The sequence below is a fragment of the Carassius auratus genome, unplaced genomic scaffold (assembly GCF_003368295.1).
Source record: "Carassius auratus strain Wakin unplaced genomic scaffold, ASM336829v1 scaf_tig00215416, whole genome shotgun sequence".
NCBI classification, from domain to species: Eukaryota; Metazoa; Chordata; class Actinopteri; order Cypriniformes; family Cyprinidae; genus Carassius; species Carassius auratus.
In genome coordinates this window covers 1,182,410-1,204,177 of record NW_020528079.1, presented here as the reverse complement: position 1 = coordinate 1,204,177, position 21,768 = coordinate 1,182,410, and the positions used below count along the sequence as shown (strand labels likewise).

The 21,768-nt window shown below is 36.7% G+C and overlaps 2 protein-coding genes across 2 annotated transcripts in view; one reads left to right on the top strand and one right to left on the bottom strand.

Annotated features, from left to right (window-relative positions):
- Positions 1 to 2,132: 2,132 nt before the first annotated feature.
- LOC113094666 (V-type proton ATPase subunit S1-like) lies at positions 2,133 to 9,728 on the bottom strand. Its single transcript, XM_026260252.1, has 7 exons — positions 9,533 to 9,728; positions 6,660 to 6,700; positions 6,139 to 6,224; positions 5,627 to 5,868; positions 4,892 to 4,942; positions 4,534 to 4,777; positions 2,133 to 4,152 (listed from the first exon to the last, which is right to left on the bottom strand). Exons 1-7 carry the CDS (start codon positions 9,631 to 9,633, stop codon positions 3,916 to 3,918), a joined length of 1,002 nt encoding a protein of 333 aa, XP_026116037.1. The 5' UTR covers positions 9,634 to 9,728; the 3' UTR covers positions 2,133 to 3,915.
- Positions 9,729 to 12,569: 2,841 nt separating this feature from the next.
- Positions 12,570 to 21,768, top strand: part of dnah12 (dynein, axonemal, heavy chain 12) — a 28,627-nt gene continuing 19,428 nt past the window's right edge. Inside the window, exons 1-25 of the mRNA XM_026260251.1 lie at positions 12,570 to 12,763; positions 13,741 to 13,828; positions 13,919 to 13,945; positions 14,036 to 14,225; positions 14,389 to 14,455; positions 14,602 to 14,760; positions 15,538 to 15,733; positions 15,855 to 16,043; positions 16,158 to 16,311; positions 16,418 to 16,509; positions 16,690 to 16,868; positions 16,963 to 17,098; positions 17,182 to 17,307; positions 17,390 to 17,524; positions 17,733 to 17,926; positions 18,046 to 18,283; positions 18,408 to 18,593; positions 18,712 to 18,912; positions 19,161 to 19,355; positions 19,498 to 19,619; positions 20,348 to 20,630; positions 20,711 to 20,830; positions 20,914 to 21,070; positions 21,242 to 21,414; positions 21,607 to 21,759. Of these exons, the coding sequence (XP_026116036.1) occupies positions 12,570 to 12,763; positions 13,741 to 13,828; positions 13,919 to 13,945; positions 14,036 to 14,225; positions 14,389 to 14,455; positions 14,602 to 14,760; positions 15,538 to 15,733; positions 15,855 to 16,043; positions 16,158 to 16,311; positions 16,418 to 16,509; positions 16,690 to 16,868; positions 16,963 to 17,098; positions 17,182 to 17,307; positions 17,390 to 17,524; positions 17,733 to 17,926; positions 18,046 to 18,283; positions 18,408 to 18,593; positions 18,712 to 18,912; positions 19,161 to 19,355; positions 19,498 to 19,619; positions 20,348 to 20,630; positions 20,711 to 20,830; positions 20,914 to 21,070; positions 21,242 to 21,414; positions 21,607 to 21,759 (3,954 nt within the window). The remainder of the gene's footprint in view (positions 12,764 to 13,740; positions 13,829 to 13,918; positions 13,946 to 14,035; positions 14,226 to 14,388; positions 14,456 to 14,601; positions 14,761 to 15,537; positions 15,734 to 15,854; positions 16,044 to 16,157; positions 16,312 to 16,417; positions 16,510 to 16,689; positions 16,869 to 16,962; positions 17,099 to 17,181; positions 17,308 to 17,389; positions 17,525 to 17,732; positions 17,927 to 18,045; positions 18,284 to 18,407; positions 18,594 to 18,711; positions 18,913 to 19,160; positions 19,356 to 19,497; positions 19,620 to 20,347; positions 20,631 to 20,710; positions 20,831 to 20,913; positions 21,071 to 21,241; positions 21,415 to 21,606; positions 21,760 to 21,768) is intronic.

The following is a 21,768-nucleotide window of genomic DNA, read 5'->3' as shown; positions in this document are numbered from 1 at the left end:
CCGAGGCACCCAAAGCTGCAGCTGCATAGTAGAATACACTCAGGCCCATTGTTTTCACTCATTAGGGCGTCTCTTATGTAAAAAAAGGTTAACAATAGTAGTCATTCGTGCTTGTATCAGTGCCAAATGGTAACCATAGCACTGTGCTTTAATAAATTATATTATAAGTTGCATGTCAAGATGTCAATCACGTGACACGTCAAAGTGCTCCGATCATTTGAAGAGGGCTAGTCGATAGTAAACATGCAAAATATTCACAGCTGATCCTCAACAAATACATGCATTTTTTGCTTGCAATGATTTATAGTCACATGTTTATTTAATATTTTAGAGGGTATCCAAATGTAAATAACCCTGATTTTGAGTGCTAGGAGGAAAAGTATCAAGTTATTATTTTGGATTAGCTCTTCAACGTGTTTCAGGTATGTTTGGGTGCTTCTGCTTCCATTTATTTTATTTATAAATATTTATAAATCTAGCATTTAAGGAAACAGAATAATTTAAAATCTACTGAACTTTCCATAAAAAGATAGATCCATAGATAGATAGATAGATAGATAGATAGATAGATAGATAGGAAGTCTTACATTATTTTAACAAAAATTGTATTCTTGAATCTTTACATAAATTACACATTGCTATTTACCTACCTTATAGAAAATCTACCTTATAGATTCATCTGAACATAACTTTAGATGTACACTCTATAGCTGCTTATCATTTTACATTAGACATATGCATTGAATTTCTAGTGCCATCACTTTAAATCTCTTTATCAAATAATTATGTTTTCTCCTTTTGGTTGACTTACACTGGCTAATTTTTCTAAATTTGACCAACCAAGGCAACTGAAATGGATATGGAGTTTGCCATCCTCACATGGAGACTGAATCTTTTGTATCGATCTTTCCTTTGTTGTCATGGTGACAGAGCAAACCTGTCTCATTCATAGTTCTTGCCCACGTAGGCGCTGACTGCACAAGAGAAAAATCAGATCCGATCACCAGTGGAGAATATCACTCACCTTGAAGTGACCTTGTCCAGAGCCATCACTATAACCTTGAATCCTTGAGAGGGATGCGTCATGGTCATAAATCCCTGCAATATAAGAATCTGGAGTTTGTAATGACAACAAAATGAAGCTGGGTTTGTTCAAGATTTAGATCTAAAAATAGGTCTCAGGTGCCTGAATAATTTAGTGTTTTGTAGGCTAGATTAAGAAGATTAGACAATTTCTCTATCACTTATATTCTCTTTTATACTCTAATACTTACACTGACTATTTTTATATTCAAAACTAAATAAGTGAAGTTTTCTTTTTGTTGCATTTAATAAGGTGGTGTGTTTACAGTACATACATGCCCCAGCCAGCACATAAACGACATTAAACTCTGAAAAATGTTAGTTGTTGTTTCAACAAAAAACAAATATAAAAAAAAAACATTAAATGCTTACTGGTTATACAGGGTTAACAAAATACTAATAAATCAATGTTGAAATTTGAAGATTTATACGTTAAATCAACGTACAAAACAAAAACTACCTTTTTAATTATTCTAATGATAATTATTATCTTACTATATTTTGATCATAAGGCCTCTTCAAAAATCACATTTTTATCATTATTAATAAGGATCTACAGGGGAAGTTTGACTCCTAACCCTAGGGTTGTGGGTTCGAGTCTCAGGCCGACAATACCATGACTGAGGTGCCCTTGAGCAAGGCACCGAACCCCCAACCGCTCTCCAGGCGCTGCAGCAAAAATGGCTGCCCACTGCTCCGGGTGTGTGTTCACGGTGTGTGTGTGTGTGTGTGTGTGTGTGTGTTCACTGCTGAGTGTGTGCACTTTGAATGGGTTAAATGGAGAGCACGTATTCTCAGTATAGGTCACCATACTTGGCTGTATATCACGTCACGTCACTTTTAAAGTCTTTGCCCAAATGCAGACAAAAGTGAATTGTTGGGGTTTATAATTGTGATAATTATCAGCTGATTGTACATGATCCCAATTATTACACTGCACAAGATGAAATATTGATTTGAGAATTATTTTATAATTTTATCTTTATATTATCAGAATGCTTCCACTGACAAAATTAGTCCAATACAATGTACATAATAATCAGCCTAGCGACAGTACAACTGTGGAATAAAAGTAAATAATTAAGGAATAAACAACTAGAAAGTAGCACTCAGCCATGACTAAGCCGACATGATATTGTTTGTATATGTATCACAAAGCCAGACTGAAGCCAGCTGTGAAGCTTTTAGACCCTGCAGGAAATCACACGCAGTGCTGTGAGAGTCAGCGACGACGTAGAAAGTGGTGCATGTGTGAGTAATGTTCGTTTCGAAGGCAGACAGGTAAACTGTCCCGGTAAGAGGGCAGCGCCGCAGGCTCCTGCTGAGAAGTGTGAGGGGAGAGCAGATGGCAGAAAGGGCAGGAAAAAATCTGACAGAAGGGGGTTGCTGCTTTTTCACCACAAAAAGACAGCCAGCGTGAGGTGGGCTAGAAAGACAGCGGTGATCCCTACAGGAGCAGTGTACATGGCTACGAACACTGTTTACCATAATAGAGAACGATACAGAAAAGCAATGCAACATTTTTTCTACCATTGAAGATATAAAAGGATAATGCACTCTTTTGATCTGATCACTGTTTATTGTTCAGACTGAATTGAGTTGACAATGTTCAGGAAACTTCTTGTGCTCTTCAGTGTGTACGACCATCATTCAAATGAACACATTACACATTGCTACCTCCAGTATCAGACGTGCCATGGCAGAGGTTTATCTCTAGTCATTGTCATGCTGTAGGTTATTGTGATAATGAGTTACTGATGTTATAATTGTAGATATAGAGGTATACTGATTATGATTCTGAGGGTATTAAACACTTACATGAATAATTGTACAGCATTCTTTCAGCATTACCTCACTATAGTTATACTGTCTGTACTATAAATTCTCAAGGGGTGCTAAATTCATCTATTAGTCCTAATATATTCCACCTGAAAAGGGACGGCATAGCAATTATAAGGGTCATATAAAAAACATTTCTGTGCAATATATCAGTTTCCGAAGCTTAAAAAAGGCTTTTTTCTTGCTAAACGCTTTATGCACTTAATGTTTATAGATTTGAAGGTGCTTAATACTGGAAGTTTGTTAATTACTAAAATAGCTGTTGAATCTAGATCTATATGAATATCTAGCTGATCGTTTAAAGCCAATAAGTATATTAATGGAATTCCTGAATCCACATTGTATAGTTCTGGAATACGTAAGCACTGTACAATTTATGGTTTGTTTTCTATATTTCGGTTTCACATTATTGCTGTCAGTTACCCATCAAGGCCAACAAACAGTTTTGCACCACTTTGGCAGTCATAAGACGGTTCTTGTAATTGGCAGATCAGTCTGCAGACTCCATTCCAGATGAATGAGATGGTGATTTATGAAGTACTGTAAATAAAAAAAACCCAGAAGACTTCCATATCAGGCCACAGTCATTTCTGTTTCACAGTCTTTTCTCTCCTGCCACCACCACATTGTCAATTTTTATATTTCTATCCACAGTATACTTGTATCCAATCAGAGAAGTACTTTCGAAAAGTCTGCCATAATGGTGGTCTATCAAAAGGCAATCTCGCATTTTTTGTCCCCATTTCATAGGCTTCCCAGTCCTGGTCCTGGAACGCCGTGATCTGTCCAGGTTTGGCTCCAGCCTGGGTTTTAACACTTTATTGATCAGGCAATCTCAATCTGTGACTGTAAGAAGTTAGGTTAAGACTGTGATAAAGAGAAGATGTAGTGCCAGGCAGGAGGAAGACCAAGAGGACAACGCAGCCATCCAGAATCAGAACTAGCAATCCTTTCCATGCTGGTCTTTTGCTGGTTTTACAGCACTGTCGCTCCTCATACACTGTTCTTGTCTGGGAGCTCGGCTTCGGGGGTGCGGGGGAAGTAGACGGTGGTCTTGTGCTCTTCATAACGGTCAATGTGCTTGAGGTGGACAACCATGTGCAGGGCATAAGCCAACACCAGCAGCAGAATCAGAGAGGTGATCAGGCCCATCAAGATTGCTGGCGTGAAGAACGTTGCACAGTCGCTTGCTGAAGCAAACTTGTTGGACTGGACATTAAAAGCCTGGATCTGGAGGGAAAAAAATAGAAAAATAATTTTTTTCTGTCTGAGATACTGTAGTTTAATAAAACAAATAAATTAATTTCAATTAATTCGTGTAGCTGAGGTAGTAAAGCATGGAAAGCCGGCAAATATCAATAGCAATTATGCTTAATAAATCGAGAGAATAGAAAATCGTGATCATGATTAAAATACGAGTTATCGTGAAGCTCTATCTGAACTGAACCAACACTGAACTGACTTGATCTCAATGATGACACTATTGTTTTTTAGTGCTGCTTTATAGCAGAATATGAATATACAGTAGAATTTTCACAACAATTTTCAAGTAAGTAATACTGAACTTTAGTAAACTTCTCATAAGACTCAAGCACATTTTGTGGCAGCTACCTGAAAATCTGTGAAAGTGATGTGCCAGTTTGCCGAGCTGTCAGTGTGGGAGCTGGGCACCAGTAGGGTGTCATATTTCTGTAAGCTGCTGACATGCTGGCAGTGGTAAGAATATGTGGCAGGGGCATAGACCTCCGTGGCATTGAACGTGGCCTCATGAGTCCAGTTGTAGTGGATGTGAACGCTGTCCAGAGTGAACCAGTTCTGGCCCACTGATTCATAATACGTGTTGGACATCTGAAGCCTTCAGAAAACAGACAAGAGGAAGTAATTAATGACTGAATGTAATTATCAGTCAGTGAGGTTTTGTGCAAGCAACTGACGGATACGGTGACAAGAAAAACTCATCAGTGTTTACCTGATGAAAAGTCCCCTGATGTCTTCCACATCACCCAAATGCAAAGACAGCCTAGAAAAAAATACTCTCATCAGTACAACTACAAAACAAAACTATTTATACATACATCACCAAATCCAACCAAAAAAAGAGTAAAAAAAATTATTTCTTATGCTCACCAAGGCAGCATTTATTTGATCAAAAATACAATAAAAATATATAATTAGTTTCAAATGTAATTTTAACAAAAAAATCATACTATATTACTATGTTTTTGTAATATTTTCGTGTAAATATGTTAACATTTTGTCAAGATTGTTTGATGAATCGAAAGTTTAAAAATACAGCACTTATTTGAAATATTATAAATGCCTTTATTGTCACTTTTGATCGTTTTAATGCATCCTTGATTAAAAATATTAATTTATTTAAAAAAAATATGGAACCTAGTGTTCAAATACTTTTTTGAACAATACAGCATCTGTTTTATTATTTTCAGAAATCAAAATTATAAAAAAATGTCTTTTAAATGAATGCCACTTGGTTCAATATTTTGTTAAATATTCTGTTAAATAACAAAAATCTATTTTAATATATAGCGTAATGGCTAAGTGTCCAAATACTTTTGGGGCCACTGAATAAAATAAAAAAATCTACAAATATATAATCACTTACTTAAAACTACCAATCTAACTAGTAAATAAAACAGCTGCAATACATGTTACTGAATCTATGGCAGGAAGAATTTTTACATACGTGGCCTTCTCCTTTGTACAAACAGAGCCTTTGGTGTCGACTTGTGCACCGGGTCCAAATACCCTTTCTGTGAGGTCCAGGAAAGTGTTGTTTCTGTATCGAATAGCCAGTCTCTTAGCTTTGAAAAGGATGCATATCTTGCCATTGTAAGCTACAGTCAGTGGGGAGTAGGGTCCCGAGCTGGTAGACTGTAGTAACTTCCGCTTGGTTCTGGGCTGGGCATGCAGATGCCATCCAAAGGGCTGTTTGAAAATGATAACAGGAAAAACTGAGCAACCATGTATGGAACTAGTGCATTATTGATGGGTTTTTCTGATATCAAGTGTTTTTTCTCACAGAAGAAAACACTCAGCGTTCAGACGGTAGATATGACAGATATTCCCTGGCCCACAAATGCTTTTTTCCTCATAATACGTTATTTTTAAGATTGTCACTGTGTTATGGATGAATTAAGGCAGAGATGTTGCTTAAGGGAGCCAAGGTCACATTGACTATCAGGGAAAATGCAATACCTGCAGTATTCTTCTGAGTGGATTTTCAGCTGCAGGCGAATAACTCTCCTCGTGTGAGGCACTTGGACTCGCAACATGTTCTCCATCTGCATCACAAAATGTTGAAATAGGACAAAGGGGGAGATGGCTTGGTGAGTTCTTCACTTTTAAGCATGCAAAGTGAATATACTAGAAAATTGCTTTCATTTCTGCAGTATGAAAGTAAGATTCAAAAAGACAAACAGAAATCTAGAGATAAAACTTAGATAGAATGTTACAATCAGTGCAAAAAAAGTCTTGTTTATTGAAATGTAGCACAAAACGGTTTCATTCAACCTGGCTTTACACACATTGCTCATCATAAAGCAAATAAATAGATAAACACAAGTGTGACCTTATACTGTTATGCACAAAGTTACCAAGTTACCAAATGAGCCACCAGAAAATGATATTATAAATATTAAAAGAAGATGCAAAGTTAAACAAATAATGCAAGCAAACCTAAAAAGCATAACTGCCATTAAATTAATATAGATACTAACCTGTTCTAATTCTCACAGCTTGAAATGGTGGAACCTCCGAGCTGTAATGAGAAAAAAAAAAGCATTACAAAAAAAGGAGTTGATCTCTTTATGTCAGACTGTGGCCTACTTATCAACGTCTAAGACAGATTTCCCGTAGATCCACTCATCTTGATGCAGCAGTGATGCATGACCACAAGTCTGACATCTTCAGTCCAGATTAGAGTCTCAAGAGAAGACAAGACATTTAGTCGAATGTCATGTTTCTCACGTGCTTAGCACCTTGAGTCCATCAACAAAGTGGGGGCTGAAAAAGACTTATTGACACCTTCTGTGTATGTACGCACATGCATATTTTTCCTCATGCCTCCTCATCCCTCATGCTTAGGATTATCCTAAAATGAACCGTTTATACATCTAATCACAGAGATAATCAGCTTGCGGATGATCTCCTAAAACCTTATTAAGAATCTGCTTGCCTGTCTTGAAAAAGGTTTCCTGAAGTATGAATGTGTTGACATCCAAGACTAGGCCTAGATTAAGGCCTGTTCATCTGCACCAAAGTCAGTAGGGTGTGTGAGAGCCAACGAGTGCATCAGATGACCCTGGTTCACTCTCTTTAGGTTCATCTCTTATGTACCACACCAGTTTGTCCACCCCACCCACCTCTACTACACTGCTTAGAGCTTTGTGATCATGTAAGAGATTAAAAAATACAGCAAAACCTCAGACTTGTGGGGAAAATAAACAGATTACCACATGGAGCATTTAAGTTCATTCAGTTCCTAAGCACGATATGAGCACTGAATCAAAAGCAACGTAGCATATTGAATCATAAAACCTCTATAATCCAATCAAGTTGAAAATACGGCAAAAAAAAAACAGGTGTGAAAATCAAAAAAAAAATCTCTCTGCCTAGTGTTGCTCAAAAAATAAAATCCAGAAATGATGTATAAAAATAATTTATATTAGGAGCTCTAGAAATACTTTTGTATAAGGACCAAAAACAATGTAAGCACCAAAATGACACATAAAAATGACATATAAAGAGCTTTAGAACTACAGTTTCTTTCTTCTTTCTGTTAAGTTCTGCTAATAATTCAAAACAAAAACAGTGTAAGCGCAGCAAATCTGGTCTTCAGAGCCCTGCTGAGGAGTGTGTGTGCACGAGGAGTGACTCTCGCCTTTGTTCTAATGCCAGTTTACCGAGGTCAGCAGCTGAGGACTGCGCTGCTGTCATTGGTTATGGCTGGACACAGTAGCCTAAGTGCTGAATTGAGCATTTATGTAATGAAAAGCAGCGCTCACACTATGTCTTCACCTCACTGCCGCTGTCAGAGCTCAATATCATCTATTGCATATGTAGATTATAGGTCTAGTATACAGATTAGCACAGATACACAAGCACACACTAGCACAGTACTCTACAAACAAAACAATGTTTTAAAATAGATTTGTCTGTTTGATGGTAATAAGATTATAGCCTTTGGTTTAATTCTATTGGCTGCCATTTGTGTCTGTTTTGGTCTACACTGACCCTGAGAAACTTGAGGAGGGTTGTAAACCACTCAACACTTTTTACTCCTAAAACACATTTCTGGACTAACGAGATCCCTAATGTTTCAACAGCCTGCAATGTTGTTCTTATGCCTAGAATTCCTAAGCTTTAGATCTATCTAGGGAGAGATGGGCAAGTTGGTAGGTTGTTTACCATAGCTGCAGTCTATACATAACTAGAGGAAAACATCTTGATCTCTATCATATAATATATGCACATACATTATTCATATATTCACATATAAAGGCATGGAAATCTGAGAAATTCTAGCTGGTGACAGAAATTTGAAAAATAACCACTTATATCTAAATATAGTTTCGTTTCGTTGATCAAATTAAACTTCACAAAACCTTCACTATATATATATATATATATATATATATATATATATATATATATATATATATATATGTATATATATATATATGTATATATATATGTATGTATAAATATATAACCAAGTAAATTAATGAATAATATATTATTTAACATACTATTTAATATATTAAGTACATATTTTTTAATAAGTTTGCTGATGTTTATCTAAAACTTACCATATATTGTAGCATTTGCAAACCCTTACAGAATGTACAATTATATACAATGTTACAAGAAATTATAAAATTTACAGAAAGTTGCTATTAGATTAATAGCACAAAAATGGCTGTAAAATAGTTTGTGAAATTTCACATTTGTATTTTTGTGAAACTGCAAAATGTTAACATTAGTAAATGTTAAAACGTAAAGGTTATAGTAATTTAGAATCATATATTAAAGGCACATTTTTATTATTCCCATTGTTCTCACATAAAGTAATAGCAGATGTTGCCACTGAGTTTGTAAAGAAATAAAGAAATAAAAATAAATTCAGCTAAATTACCATATTTATGCTATTCCATCTCTGATATGAGTAAAGGAATTTGGCAACTGTAAAAGTGAAAATAAACGGATTATTTGTGTATTCAGAGATGCATATAAAAGAAGAGCCATCATAATCTCACTTCTATCTTCTGTTTCTTGGAGTAGCATCTGTAAGCTGACTCCTACAGACACTGGATGGGGTCTGCCTGCTGCCCCATTGTCATAGCCATGTTTGCATGTCTCATAGTTACAGAGAAGAAAAACTGCAGCAGAACCACAACATGCTCTGAATCTAGAGCCCACACACGTCAAATTCATTTTTGAGTTCTACGAATGCTCTTTCAACATTTTCCTAATAAAGCGCATTTTCTTGGTGTCTCTTGCCCACTGTAAAAGACTGAGACAGTGCATCAGCTGCACAGCATCACTGCCCCATTCCCCCTCCCCAAACTAGAGCTGAAAGCGCAGCTCTTACCTCCTGTCCAGGATCGCAGGCACTTGATCGAAGGGCAAAGACAGAGAGATAAACACACACAGTAAAAGAGAAAAAAACAGGAAAAGCTTGTGTTTAGCCATTGAGACAATCTGACGAGACTGCCAGAGATGAGGTCTGCTTCATAATCTGCTCTGAACGCACATCCCTAAACCTGGGCTCTCTGACAGGCGGCCTGCGTGGCCAATCAGCGGGCAGGGGGGAGAGAATCGTGCGTCATTCGCCTCACAGCCTTCATTCTTGCAGCCTTTCTCTCCCCCCACACCCTCACACACTCCTCTACCCTTCCCCTATCGTTTTTCTCTCTCTTCTGCACCCTCTCTCTCTCATACAAACATACAGTAGCTGCCGGATGACCTCAAGGAAAAGGGTTTATGCGTTTCAACTCCAGTCCCAGGAGCCTAGTTTCATAAGCACTGCATATCTGGTGTGGCTAAAAATTAGTTGAGAGTGTGAATTTGTGTTGAAGCACAATTATAGGCTGTGACAACTGACCTAGATTTACACAGAGAGCTTTGATAACCAAAATGAATCAAATACTAGAAACCTACTAAACCTCTTCAACCTCCATTGTGCATAACAGGGGTTACTAAAAAACTAAAACCATGAAACCATTTAAATATAAACAATATTTTATTTCAGGTACACTGGAAAATAAAATAAAAATTCTTCAAAGTTTTTTTTTTTTTTTTTGGAGTACATACTATTTCAGTTACTTTTTCATATTTAATTCAATGTGTTACTTGTCATTTCTTTGTAATTGTTTGAGATATTTAACAGTATTTCTGAGAGCAAATAGTTTGTAACACATTTTTCAGTGTAGTTTCCAAGGCAACATTTCTGTGCTAAAATAAATAGAACTAAATAAACTAAAGCTAAAAATTTTAACTTAATAAAAAACTATATAGACATTTAAAATAAAATAAAAAAACGAATAAGAAATTAAATTACATAAACCTTAATTATAACTAAACCTAAATCAAGATGAAAATGTAATAAAAATCTCATTCAAAACTAAAACTATAATAGTATATCAATAATACTTAAATAGCACTGGTCTTAAAGGGATAGTTCACCCTAAAATTATTATTTTATTAGTTTTACTCACCCTCATCATGTCATTCCCAACCTCCGTGTTTGTGAAACACAAAATAATATATTTTGTCCATAGAATTTGAGTCATTGGGGTCTAAAACAACATCTGACCTTATTTGCTTTTGTGGTATGGCATGCTTGAAAAAAACAAGAGATTTGGGCATATTAAAATACAACTATAGGAAAATATCCATGTTTATGGGCAACATTGCCTTATGTAAATTGATATTATGTAAATGAATACCAGCAGAGTGGTTTCAGTGAGCAAAGTGGGTCATTTGCCCCTTGTCTCAAATGTGCTTAAAGTGTGATTGATGAGCAGAGTGACAACTGTCAGTCATCTTCATTGGGTAAGACAGACCTATTTTAACGTCGCCTTCACAATGGCCTCAATGCAGTGTAGACAAATGTGTGGCTCTGCTTTCACTTATAATAGTTTTAATAGCTTCCTTTGTCACACAAACCACTATTGCAGAAAATGCAGAATGTATTTTATTCAAATTCTAAACTACAAAGGATAAACGAATAATTATTGATGGGCCCTATGACACCCTCAGACACCATTTATTATGGTTTTGCTTCCATGAGGAGACATTTTCAGGGGAAGGATGTTTACTGGACCATTGTTGCTGCAGATGAATCAGACTCAGACAGTTCACACTCAGACAGGTCAGACAGAAGTAGGATCTCTCTGAAGGTAATTAAACTATGGGACATCTAGCAGTACTACATTAATCACACCATATGCATTTGATTGTGAACGCCCTGTTGTAATGATGTTGGGGAAATGTTGCCCTCTTGTGGTGTGTAATGTTCATAAAATCAACACATTGGCTTTTGTTTCACATTTCACGAATTTGGTCATCAATGCATATTTTGTTCAGCATCAACCTTCATCCTTGTTCATTTTTGATATCCACATTAGAACATGCAAATGAACCATTTTATTGCCAAGGTATAACAAAAAGAAGTACATATTTCCCCCTCCTACATTTAAAACTACAGAGCTTTGATATTAAAACTAAGCATTAAGATGTAATCTTAATAAGACATATTATTGGAAGATATTTTATAGCGTGCCAACTGATATTTATATGCATTTTAATAGTTACTGTCATTAGTTACTGTACTATACTGTCATTAAGATCTTGGTGATTTACATTCCAAGCTATCAGACTTTTATGTAAATAACAACAGCTGCACCAAACATTTTCTTTTTAATCTTATTTTTTTTAAGTACATATAACAAGAAATAAAAATAAATAAATACAATTAAATAAATTAATATATCTAAAAATATATATATAATAAAATATCTCAACAAAATATTAAGCACATTTGACAACCCTTGTTGATATCATCTTGATAATGTAATGTTTAAGAATATAAATGTCTCTCACCCTCATGACCTGTTCCATATTTTTCGATCTTTCTTCTGTGAAACACAAAACAAACTGACAGCCTCTCTCGCCATTTACGGTAGGCTACTTGTGTTGCCAGCACGTTTGCAATACACAAAATAAAGAAAACCATAGAGGTTTGGAGTTAATCATTACATATCTGTTTCTTCTTTTATTAATTTAGGAATTAAGTATCCCTTTAAGAGGCATCCCGCTGACAGATGCGTTTTCTGACAAGCACTTCCGATTGTGCATCCATGGCAACCAGTGTGTTGACGGAAATTCCACAAATGCAACAAACTTGTATCAGTTTGGGACACGGAGAAAAAAAAGTGCCGTTAGGAGAGCGAATGACGTGTCAGTGCTGCTATAAACGGTAAAATGCATAATCACTTAAAAAATTATTTGTTAACTTTGTTATAGACTTTGTTTGTTGCCCTCATGTTTCTAGTGAATGATGCGCCATATTGTGATATATGCTCAACGGAGCAAATATTGTGCTATATTTTCCTTTAGCCGCTGAAATGCCGACCTCAGGAGGTGCACTGAAGTCTCAGGCGGTGGGTGGTTTGAGGAGGTACAATGCCCTACCTCCCATCCCAAGCCCTCCGGTCCAGGAGGGAGACTCAGGCCTTCCAGAGAGCAGACTGGCCGTGAGGAGAAAACTGCTGCGGCACAGGAGGAGCAAACAACAGCAGCAGGAGATCCACAAAATCATGTAAGAGCACTGCTGTGGTATTTAATCACTGTTAGCTTTTGTGTTTACTTTGTTAATTGACTGTTGACAAATAACCTAGGCTTTTTTTTTCTTTTCTTTTTTTGTAAAATAAAGATTTTGATTGAAATATGCATGTTTACAGTAAAATGACGTTACACACTACCAGTGTTGGGGGTAACGTTAACGCATTAGAAGTAACGCGAGTTACGCAACGTTAATCAGATTACTTTTTTCAAGTAACTAGTAAAGTAATGCATTACTTTTTAAAAAAAAAAAAAGTAAGTATCGCCAGTTACTTTGTTTTCCCATTTATTGACTGACAAGCCTCCTGTCCCCATATTGAGAGAACTCAGAAGTACAGAGGCGTTGTGTGCGCTGTGTGAACAAGATGCAATTATAGACTTATTGTAAATGTGCATTAATTCATCCTACTCACAAAAAACTGATTCAGTATTCATCAAAATTAATTAAAACAGTGAAATGCAAACTCAGAATATGACGCAAACCTGCAATAATGAAATATTAAATAACGTATGTAATGTATCTAATCCTATTTATTATCTTTGCTACTGACCATTGATGATCCAGTTCAACCATACTAATAAACAGCCATGACTTTAGATAAACTAACAATTGTGCTTCATTTTTTTTTTTTTATTGCTGAAGAGTGTTAAACCGTCTTCTCCTGTATTCTACAGTACAGACATAAATTTACTTTTCCTCCAGCCTAAGGTTTATTCATTACACTTTTTGGTGTGAAAGGGCTTTTACATTTGCTAGAGACTTCTTTCTAAAATGGTAAAAAGTTAAAAATGGCAATCTTAAAAATGACATGTAGTAATTATAATAATTACCATAGTTTTATATAAAACTTTTCAGTTGCTGTTTATCTTTGAAATGACATGTCAGTTACCCGTATGCCACAGGGTGTTGTGTATTAGAGTCATATTGTAATGTGATATCTTCAATTGTGTTAGAATTGACAGGTCAATGCAAGCTTACAAGCAGGCCAAGCAGGCAGGACGGACATCTCCTCCGTCTCCTGAACCAGAGCTTCCCTCAACAGTATGAACTCTTCACTCACTATACAGTTTTAAACTATCTCATGTGGATGTATCGTATTTGTTAATAATGTACTTTATTTTTGTTTTCCAGATGATCAGTGAAGAGAGGAAACAATATGTATGCTCTTTTTACCTCATAATAAACCTCTTTTTTTTAATAGTGGATCATTTCAATGTGTTTTATACTTTTTTCTCTGCGTTCTCCTAGATAAACTACTTGTTCCTGAAAGAGTGTGTTGAGCAAAGCCCAGTTGCGCCCTTTCAGCAGCAGTGGCTGGATGCTATGTTGGCCCGTGTTCCCCATCGGCTTCGACAGGGCCCCGGCAGGCAAGAGCTGCTGGAAGACATATGCAAAGAGGTCAGCGAGACCTACCTCAGAGTCATGACCAAGCACAGAGGTGAGTGCAATTGATGCTCTGGTATATATTCACAGAAAATTATACATATTCTAGATCTGTTTTGTGTGTGTGTTTGTGAGAGAGAGTTTTAACACTTTTATTTATAAAGCAATTTGATCAAATCTTTGGGTTTTCATTAGGTTGTTATTGTTTTTATTTCTAGTAAACACAGTACTAAAAAATCCACAGGGAACTGACACAGCTTCTCAAGAGAGCAACAGATCTGCTGAGTAAGTGTACAGGTTATACAATAAATAATAAATAATGCAGAAAAAAAATCAATATTCTAGCAACATTTAACATAATAATCTTAATAGGGCTAGATAATGTGTCTGGCAAAATGTCAATACTTATGATCTTGGTTTTGCTTCGCCAGAATTTTGGATTTCTCCTGTCCATGGCATGACAGCTTTGTGCAAAGTCGAAAAGAGATGCAGAAGAATCTACACATATTACATCCGGTCATGAAAAGTGTTCTTGATATTTGCTACAGCACATTCTCCCACCTGCTCCTTATAGATCTCTCCGACTGCAGGTACTGCCGTTATGACTGAGGATGTTTTTTTCTTATTTGGAATCATTCCTTTTCTAATGACATGCTGTATATTTGTTGCTTGGGTCAATGGCAGGTATTTCCAAGACGATGAAAGGATAAATCGTGCATTTGCATTTGTCATCAGGGTCTAATTTCCTGTTTTATGGTTTTAATGTCACATGACAGTAAGATTCTTGCATGTTGATGTGATTTGGTGGATTGAAGTTAATAAACATTAAATACAAAATTTTAAATAAAATATTTTTTTTATAATTCTAATTAAACAACTTTAAAATTGACTTTAAAATAGATGCTTTTTTGCACACTGCTCAGTCAAACCTCTTAAACAATTTCACTATAATTCTTCTCTCAACTTCACTATTAAATTCACAAATTCACCATTAACTATTAACCTCAACAGTTTGTGTCGTTGTATATGATATCATTGTAATCCTTGGCCATAAAAAAATAGGGGTAGACATCACTTTTTCTGTGTTATCATGTTTGGTTCAGGAGATAAAATACACAATTAGGTAATGTCGGAAAGTAAAATGGCCACCATGAGGCGTTTTTCTGATGGCTCCATTTCTAAAATAGTTCAGGCCTGCAAACTGTACAAGTGGACCAGGTTTAATGCTTTGATGAAAAAGTGAACATTGTTTCACATATCACCTGGGCTAGCTGAAAAAATGACAAAAATTGTCAAAAGTTTTGGTCATTTTATTCAGAAATGTGAAATTTGAATGGCTAATTTACACCTTGAAACCTGATATGAAGGTCCACAGGGCCTGTAGACTGTGAAAGTCTGAAGAACAAAGTGGCTGTTGAGTGTGAGAGAGTAGAGGACAGACTCATGAAATCCTGGTTCCCAAAAGTCATTCACCTGCTCACCAGCAAAGACACTCTGCAGAAAGTCAAACCCAAAAAGCTTGACTCCTTTTACAACTGTGCCTCAACCCTCTTATCCAATCAGGTAAGCTGAGGATTATTTTCCACACCAGTTTTATACCTGCTGTGAGATTTTTTGCCAACTACTGATGTTTTGATGTTGGCTAAGGATAATTGAAAAATTGATTTTGTTAACCCTTTTTTAGCTAAAGGCACTAGTTGAAAGGAGCGTGGTGGCATTTACCAGCTTGTTTGATTCCCTCAACATCAGCAAGCTTCCACTATTCAAGATGGACCTAATATTTGATGACGAGAAGATGGATTTTTATCCGAATTTTCATGATTTAGAGGAGGCTGTTCTTGAAATTGCAAACCTGATCAGCAATACCATGCAGGTTGGGAAATATACTGATATGTAGTTGCATTGCACAGAATTATTCTGACTATGTGAATCAGATTGGATCAGTTTATGTGCTCATGTTTGATATTAAGTCCTGCCTGTCCCACAGAGAGTGCAGACGGTCCAGTCATGGCTGGCAGAGGGCAACATTTCTGTGGTGGATGCCAAGCTCCCAGATCATGTTCAGATGTGGGCACAGACAAGTCTTAGGAATGCTGTTAGGATAAACTTGGATGGACCCGCCAAACACTTCCAGGGCTATGGTACGCAAAACACCCTAGCAACAACTCAACAACCACATATATATGCTCTCATACCACATAGTGTTTTTTGTGACTCTTTATTCTGCTCAATTACATGAATATTTAGTGGACAGCTATGACTGGTTAGTCAATGGGACAGCACAAGCTCAAGTGGAAAAATTATTGGAGGAAGAGCATTCTTTTGATGAGTACACCAAGGTCAGTTTATGTTTAATTCGATGTGTTATATACACCACTGTTGAAAGGTTTGAGGTTGGTAACGTTGTACTTTTTTATGTTGTGAAAGAAATCTGTTGTCTCTCACCATAAATGCATCTACAGTATTTACAATATTTGTTTTACAATATTTGTCTTTGTGTTAATGTATCTGCACGTCAGCAAGTGGAACGGTTTCGGGATTTGTCGCAGGAGATATCTGGTCTTCCCTCTCTGATGCATTTTGACATGGTACGACTGGACTGCGAGGAGCTCAAGCAAGGACTTGCAAAAAAAGCAAACACCCTTTCTGAAACCATTGTGGGGAAGCTTGTTAGCTCACACCGTCAGTGCAGTCTTCAGTAAGTGTATTAGGAATAGGATGAAATTTTAGGTGCCTACTTTGCCTACTTTCTCTTTAGATCTGCTGTGTATATGACTTAATTATTTTTTCAGTATCTGTGAGGAGTTTGAGGCTATTCGGGACAGGGCTTTGAAAGTCCCCGAAACAACAGAGGACATGATAGAAATGATTACTTACATAGATCAGGTGAAAACCAAGGGAATAGAGGAGCTCAACAATAATATAATGGTGGGTACCTCAGAACTATTCCCTTTTAAGTGGTCTGTGAATAACAATTAAAATGGTAACTTTTTTTATAATACTTTTTCTAGGAAGCACAACACCAGATGAATTATTTGATGGATGTTCATATTTTTGATGAAGAGCATCTTGAACTTAATGCCACAGTAGTGCTCTGGCCGCAAAACATTTACCCAATCTTCGATCAAAGTGATGAGGTGATATTTTATAAGGACATACAGTAAATAAAAAATATAAGCATGTTTCTGTTAGAAGGACTTACGCACTGTGTTGTTGTAGGTGATGGAAGAGGCCAAGCAAAAGGGTCAGCAAGAACTTAACGTTCGAAGAGAGAAGCTGCTTCTAGAGCTAGAGAAAGTAGGCCGCAGGATGGAGGAATTTGCACAATGCTCTGAGCTCGATATGATGCAACAGGTATTTTACCAACTGAAATTTGTCTTGTTAAAACAACAATTCACCCAAAATGAAGATTTGGTCAGCCATCATTTCAATCCTATATTATTTTCTTTCTTTTATGCAACACAAATGGGTATCATTGGGATGACATGAAGGTGTGAATTAAGTTTCCTTTTTGGGCTAAACTTTGCAGTGATTTATATTGTAATACTTCCTCTTTTTCCAGTATGCTTCTGATGTGAGAACAGTGCAGAAAAGAATTCAGGACATCGAGGAATCAATTGTCTTTATCAATAAAGAAGAAGCGCTTTATAAATGGGACCAAACCACATACCCAGAGGTGGAAGTGATCAAGGAATCTATTGAGCCCTATCAGAAGCTCTTCAGTTTGGTTCTCAAATGGCAACGCACAAGAAAGAGGTTTGTGGAATCATATTCCTCTTATCCATTTTTATAATCGATCACTTAGTTTCTTTTTCTCTCCAAGAACTTGATTTATGTTATAAAGACTGATATCTTATCCTGTCGTCTGAGTGCAGATGGATGGATGGGTCTTTCTTGGATTTGAATGGTGAGAGTATAGAGCTGGAGGTTGAGGAGTACATCAGAGAAATATACAAGATGCAGAAGTTCTTCCAACAGAAACACAAGAAGGCAGAGCAAGAGAAGGAGAAACTAGCAGGACTAAAGAGGAAGCCCAAAGAGGAGGAGGACAAACAGGAGAGTGCCACTATTCTCATTTGCACCAGTGTTGTGGAGCAAGTCAAAGAGTTCAAGGTAGTGTTTTCATCCAAAAGTGAACAATTAACGATTGTAATGGAATTACATGAAGCTAGAGAAATTATCACAGCATCTTTATTTTTGGGTGGACTGTCCCTTTATAGTTATTTTCTATTTTTAGGAGTACATTCCATTGGTGTCCATCCTGTGTAACCCTGGCATCAGACCCCGCCATTGGGAGCAAATGTCAGAAATTGCAGGCAATGACTTGACCCCTGACTCTGGAAGCACACTGCGCAAAATCCTCAAACAGAACCTCACCCCGTACCTGGAACTTTTTGAGAACATCAGTGCAGGAGCCAGCAAAGTAATAACACTGTGAATCAACGCCCATATGATTTAGAGCAGCCCCTGTATGAAGTCATATGCCATGAAGAGACAAAACACCTTACATCTCCATCTTTTTGGAAAATGTTTTCTTTCAGGAATTCGCTCTGGAGAGGGCCATGCTGAATATGGTCGAAGTGTGGGATACGGTGGCATTTCATTATCATCCATACAGGGACACTGGCGCGTCCATCCTGTCCTCGGTGGATGAGATTCAAACCATGCTGGATGACCAGATAGTTAAAACCCAAACTATGAGAGGCTCTCCTTTCATCAAGCCTTTCGAGACAGAAATTAAGGTGAGATTGAGATTGAGTAAGTCATTTTGTAGTCCTATAAAAGAACAAGTAATCAGTTACTCGATAATTAAAATGTATATTTGGTTTTATTCACAAATGTGAACCAATGCCATGAATGGTTTCAGAATAAGCTTGCTTGAAAAACCTCTAAAATATAAAAAATATATAAAAAAGTAACTTTTAAAAGAGCTCGAAGTTTTCTTGTTCTTGATGTTTTTAAAAGAGCTAACTTTGTTGGTTTAAACCAGGCTTGGGAGGAACGTTTGATCCGAATCCAAGACACTATAGATGAGTGGCTGAAGGTGCAACATCAGTGGCTATACCTCGAGCCCATCTTCAGTTCTGAGGATATAATGAAGCAGATGCCAGAGGAGGGCCGTCTCTTCCAAATTGTAAACAAACACTGGAAGGAGGTCATGGTGCACTGTGTGAAGGACCCAAAGGTGATGACACGTGCTAAATACAAACAATAAAAGAATTGGAGGTTTAGAAATCATTTTTCTTACTTTCTAGCATGAAGCTCAGTCATTGGTTTTATTTTATGTTTAAAAGAAACTAATGCCAATAATCCTGCCATTTGCACAGGTTTTAGCTGCAACTTCTCTGCCTGGATTGTTTGAAAAACTGCAAGAGTCCTACATCCTCCTTGAGAACATCATGAAGGGCTTGAATGCATACCTTGAAAAGAAAAGATTGTTTTTTCCACGGTAATATAGTTAAAATTTTGCATGTTTTAAGCTAAACTATGCAATGTTTTTCAATTTTAAAATAAGACATCCATAAGTAGATTTTACAAAAAAACTAAACTAGCATGCTGTTTGTTTGATCATTCTGACAACTCATTCCACAACAGCACTGGCTCAACCAATGAGTTTGGGATGGGGCAACTTTATTTGACCAATGGCGGACAACATATTTGGAAAAAGTCATTATTTTTGAATCAATGAATCAATGAATCAATCAAAAATAAAATGAACAAAATATATATATATATATATATATATATATATATATATATGTATGTATATATATATATATGTGTGTATATATATGTATATATATGTGTGTATGTATATATATATATATATATATATATATATATATGTATGTATATATATATGTGTGTATATATATGTGTATATATTTGTATATATATTTTTTGTTCATTTTATTTTTGATTGATTCATTTGAGCATTTTTTTACTTATTCTTATTTAACTTTTTCAGTTGTTTGCCAAAGCCTTTTCATTTTCTGTTTTAGTTTTATTTAATTTAAAGGAAACAATTTTAATGCCTTTACTTTTACTTTTACTTTTTACAATGTACAATGCACACTTCACCTTTAAGTTAGTCCATTGCGCCGTACTTTCAAATTACCATGGCATGCCATATCTCCTCAGTATTGTTTGTCAGTATTTCCTTTTCACTCTATGTAGATTCTTTTTCCTGTCAAATGATGAGATGCTGGAGATTCTCTCAGAAACCAAAGATCCCATGCGAGTGCAGCCTCACTTAAAGAAATGTTTCGAGGGCATCGCCAAGCTGGACTTCCTGCCCAACTTGGACATCCAGGCCATGTTCAGCAGTGAGGGCGAGCGTGTGGAGCTCATCGAGAGGATCTCTACGTCTGAAGCACGAGGAGCTGTGGAGAAGTGGCTGGTCCAGGTGGAAGACATCATGCTGAGAAGCGTCAGGGATGTGATCAATCGCTCCAGACTGGTAAGGCTCAAGTTCCCATTTGCACTTTTTGTGTCAAAATTTAGGTCTTTATTACATTTTTTGCACTTAAATGTGTTGAGGCTTATCCAGAGGCTGAAAGGAGTCAGTGGGTACGTGAGTGGCCTGGACAGGTGGTCCTCTGTACTTCACAGATGTACTGGACACTGGAGGTGCATGAGGCCATCAGGAGTGGCGCTAATGTAAGGAAACCACTCTGAATATTAGTGGACCTTTGGATTCTGTTTTCAGTGTACCTAAGATGTTGATCTGAATGATTTCATAGGGTCTGAAGAACTACTACGAGCAGCTACAGAATCAGCTGAATGATATCGTGGAACTGGTGAGAGGGAAGCTGTCCAAGCAGACACGCACAACTCTGGGGGCCCTAGTGACCATAGATGTGCATGCCAGGGATGTTGTCATGGAGATGATAGAGAAAGGTTCTCTTGTTTTGATCAGTCTGCATGGTAGCTTTGATATTATGAATTTTAAAAAGCATTTGTCTTCTGAAGAAATTATACAACTAAATGTTTATATTTTTGTTGTATGACTTCATTATTTGAATTTGTGGTTACTGTATTGTACTGTTTAATTTTGAATATCCATTTCAGGAGTTTCTAGTGAGACAGATTTCCAGTGGCTTGCCCAGCTACGTTACTATTGGGCTGACAACAATGTGCGTGTCCGCATTATAAACTGTGATGTCAAGTATGCTTATGAATACCTCGGAAACTCTCCTCGCTTGGTCATCACACCATTAACAGACAGATGCTACCGAACTTTGGTATATTACATGACTATTTTATTTTATGCTGGCTATTAGGATTTGCTATTATGCTATGAGAATAAAGAAAATACTCATTTGTTACAATTTATTAATTAAATCTAAAACAATAATCATGCCAGTTTCATATTTATTATTTTATGAGGCATAAATATTCCCTTTTCTGGTATCTGACGTATTGCCCTCTTAAAGATTGGAGCGTTTTACTTGAATTTGGGTGGAGCTCCTGAAGGACCCGCAGGCACAGGCAAAACCGAGACCACCAAAGATCTGGCCAAAGCCCTTGCTGTGCAGTGTGTGGTGTTTAACTGCTCGGATGGCCTTGACTACCTAGCCATGGGGAAGGTGAGAGGG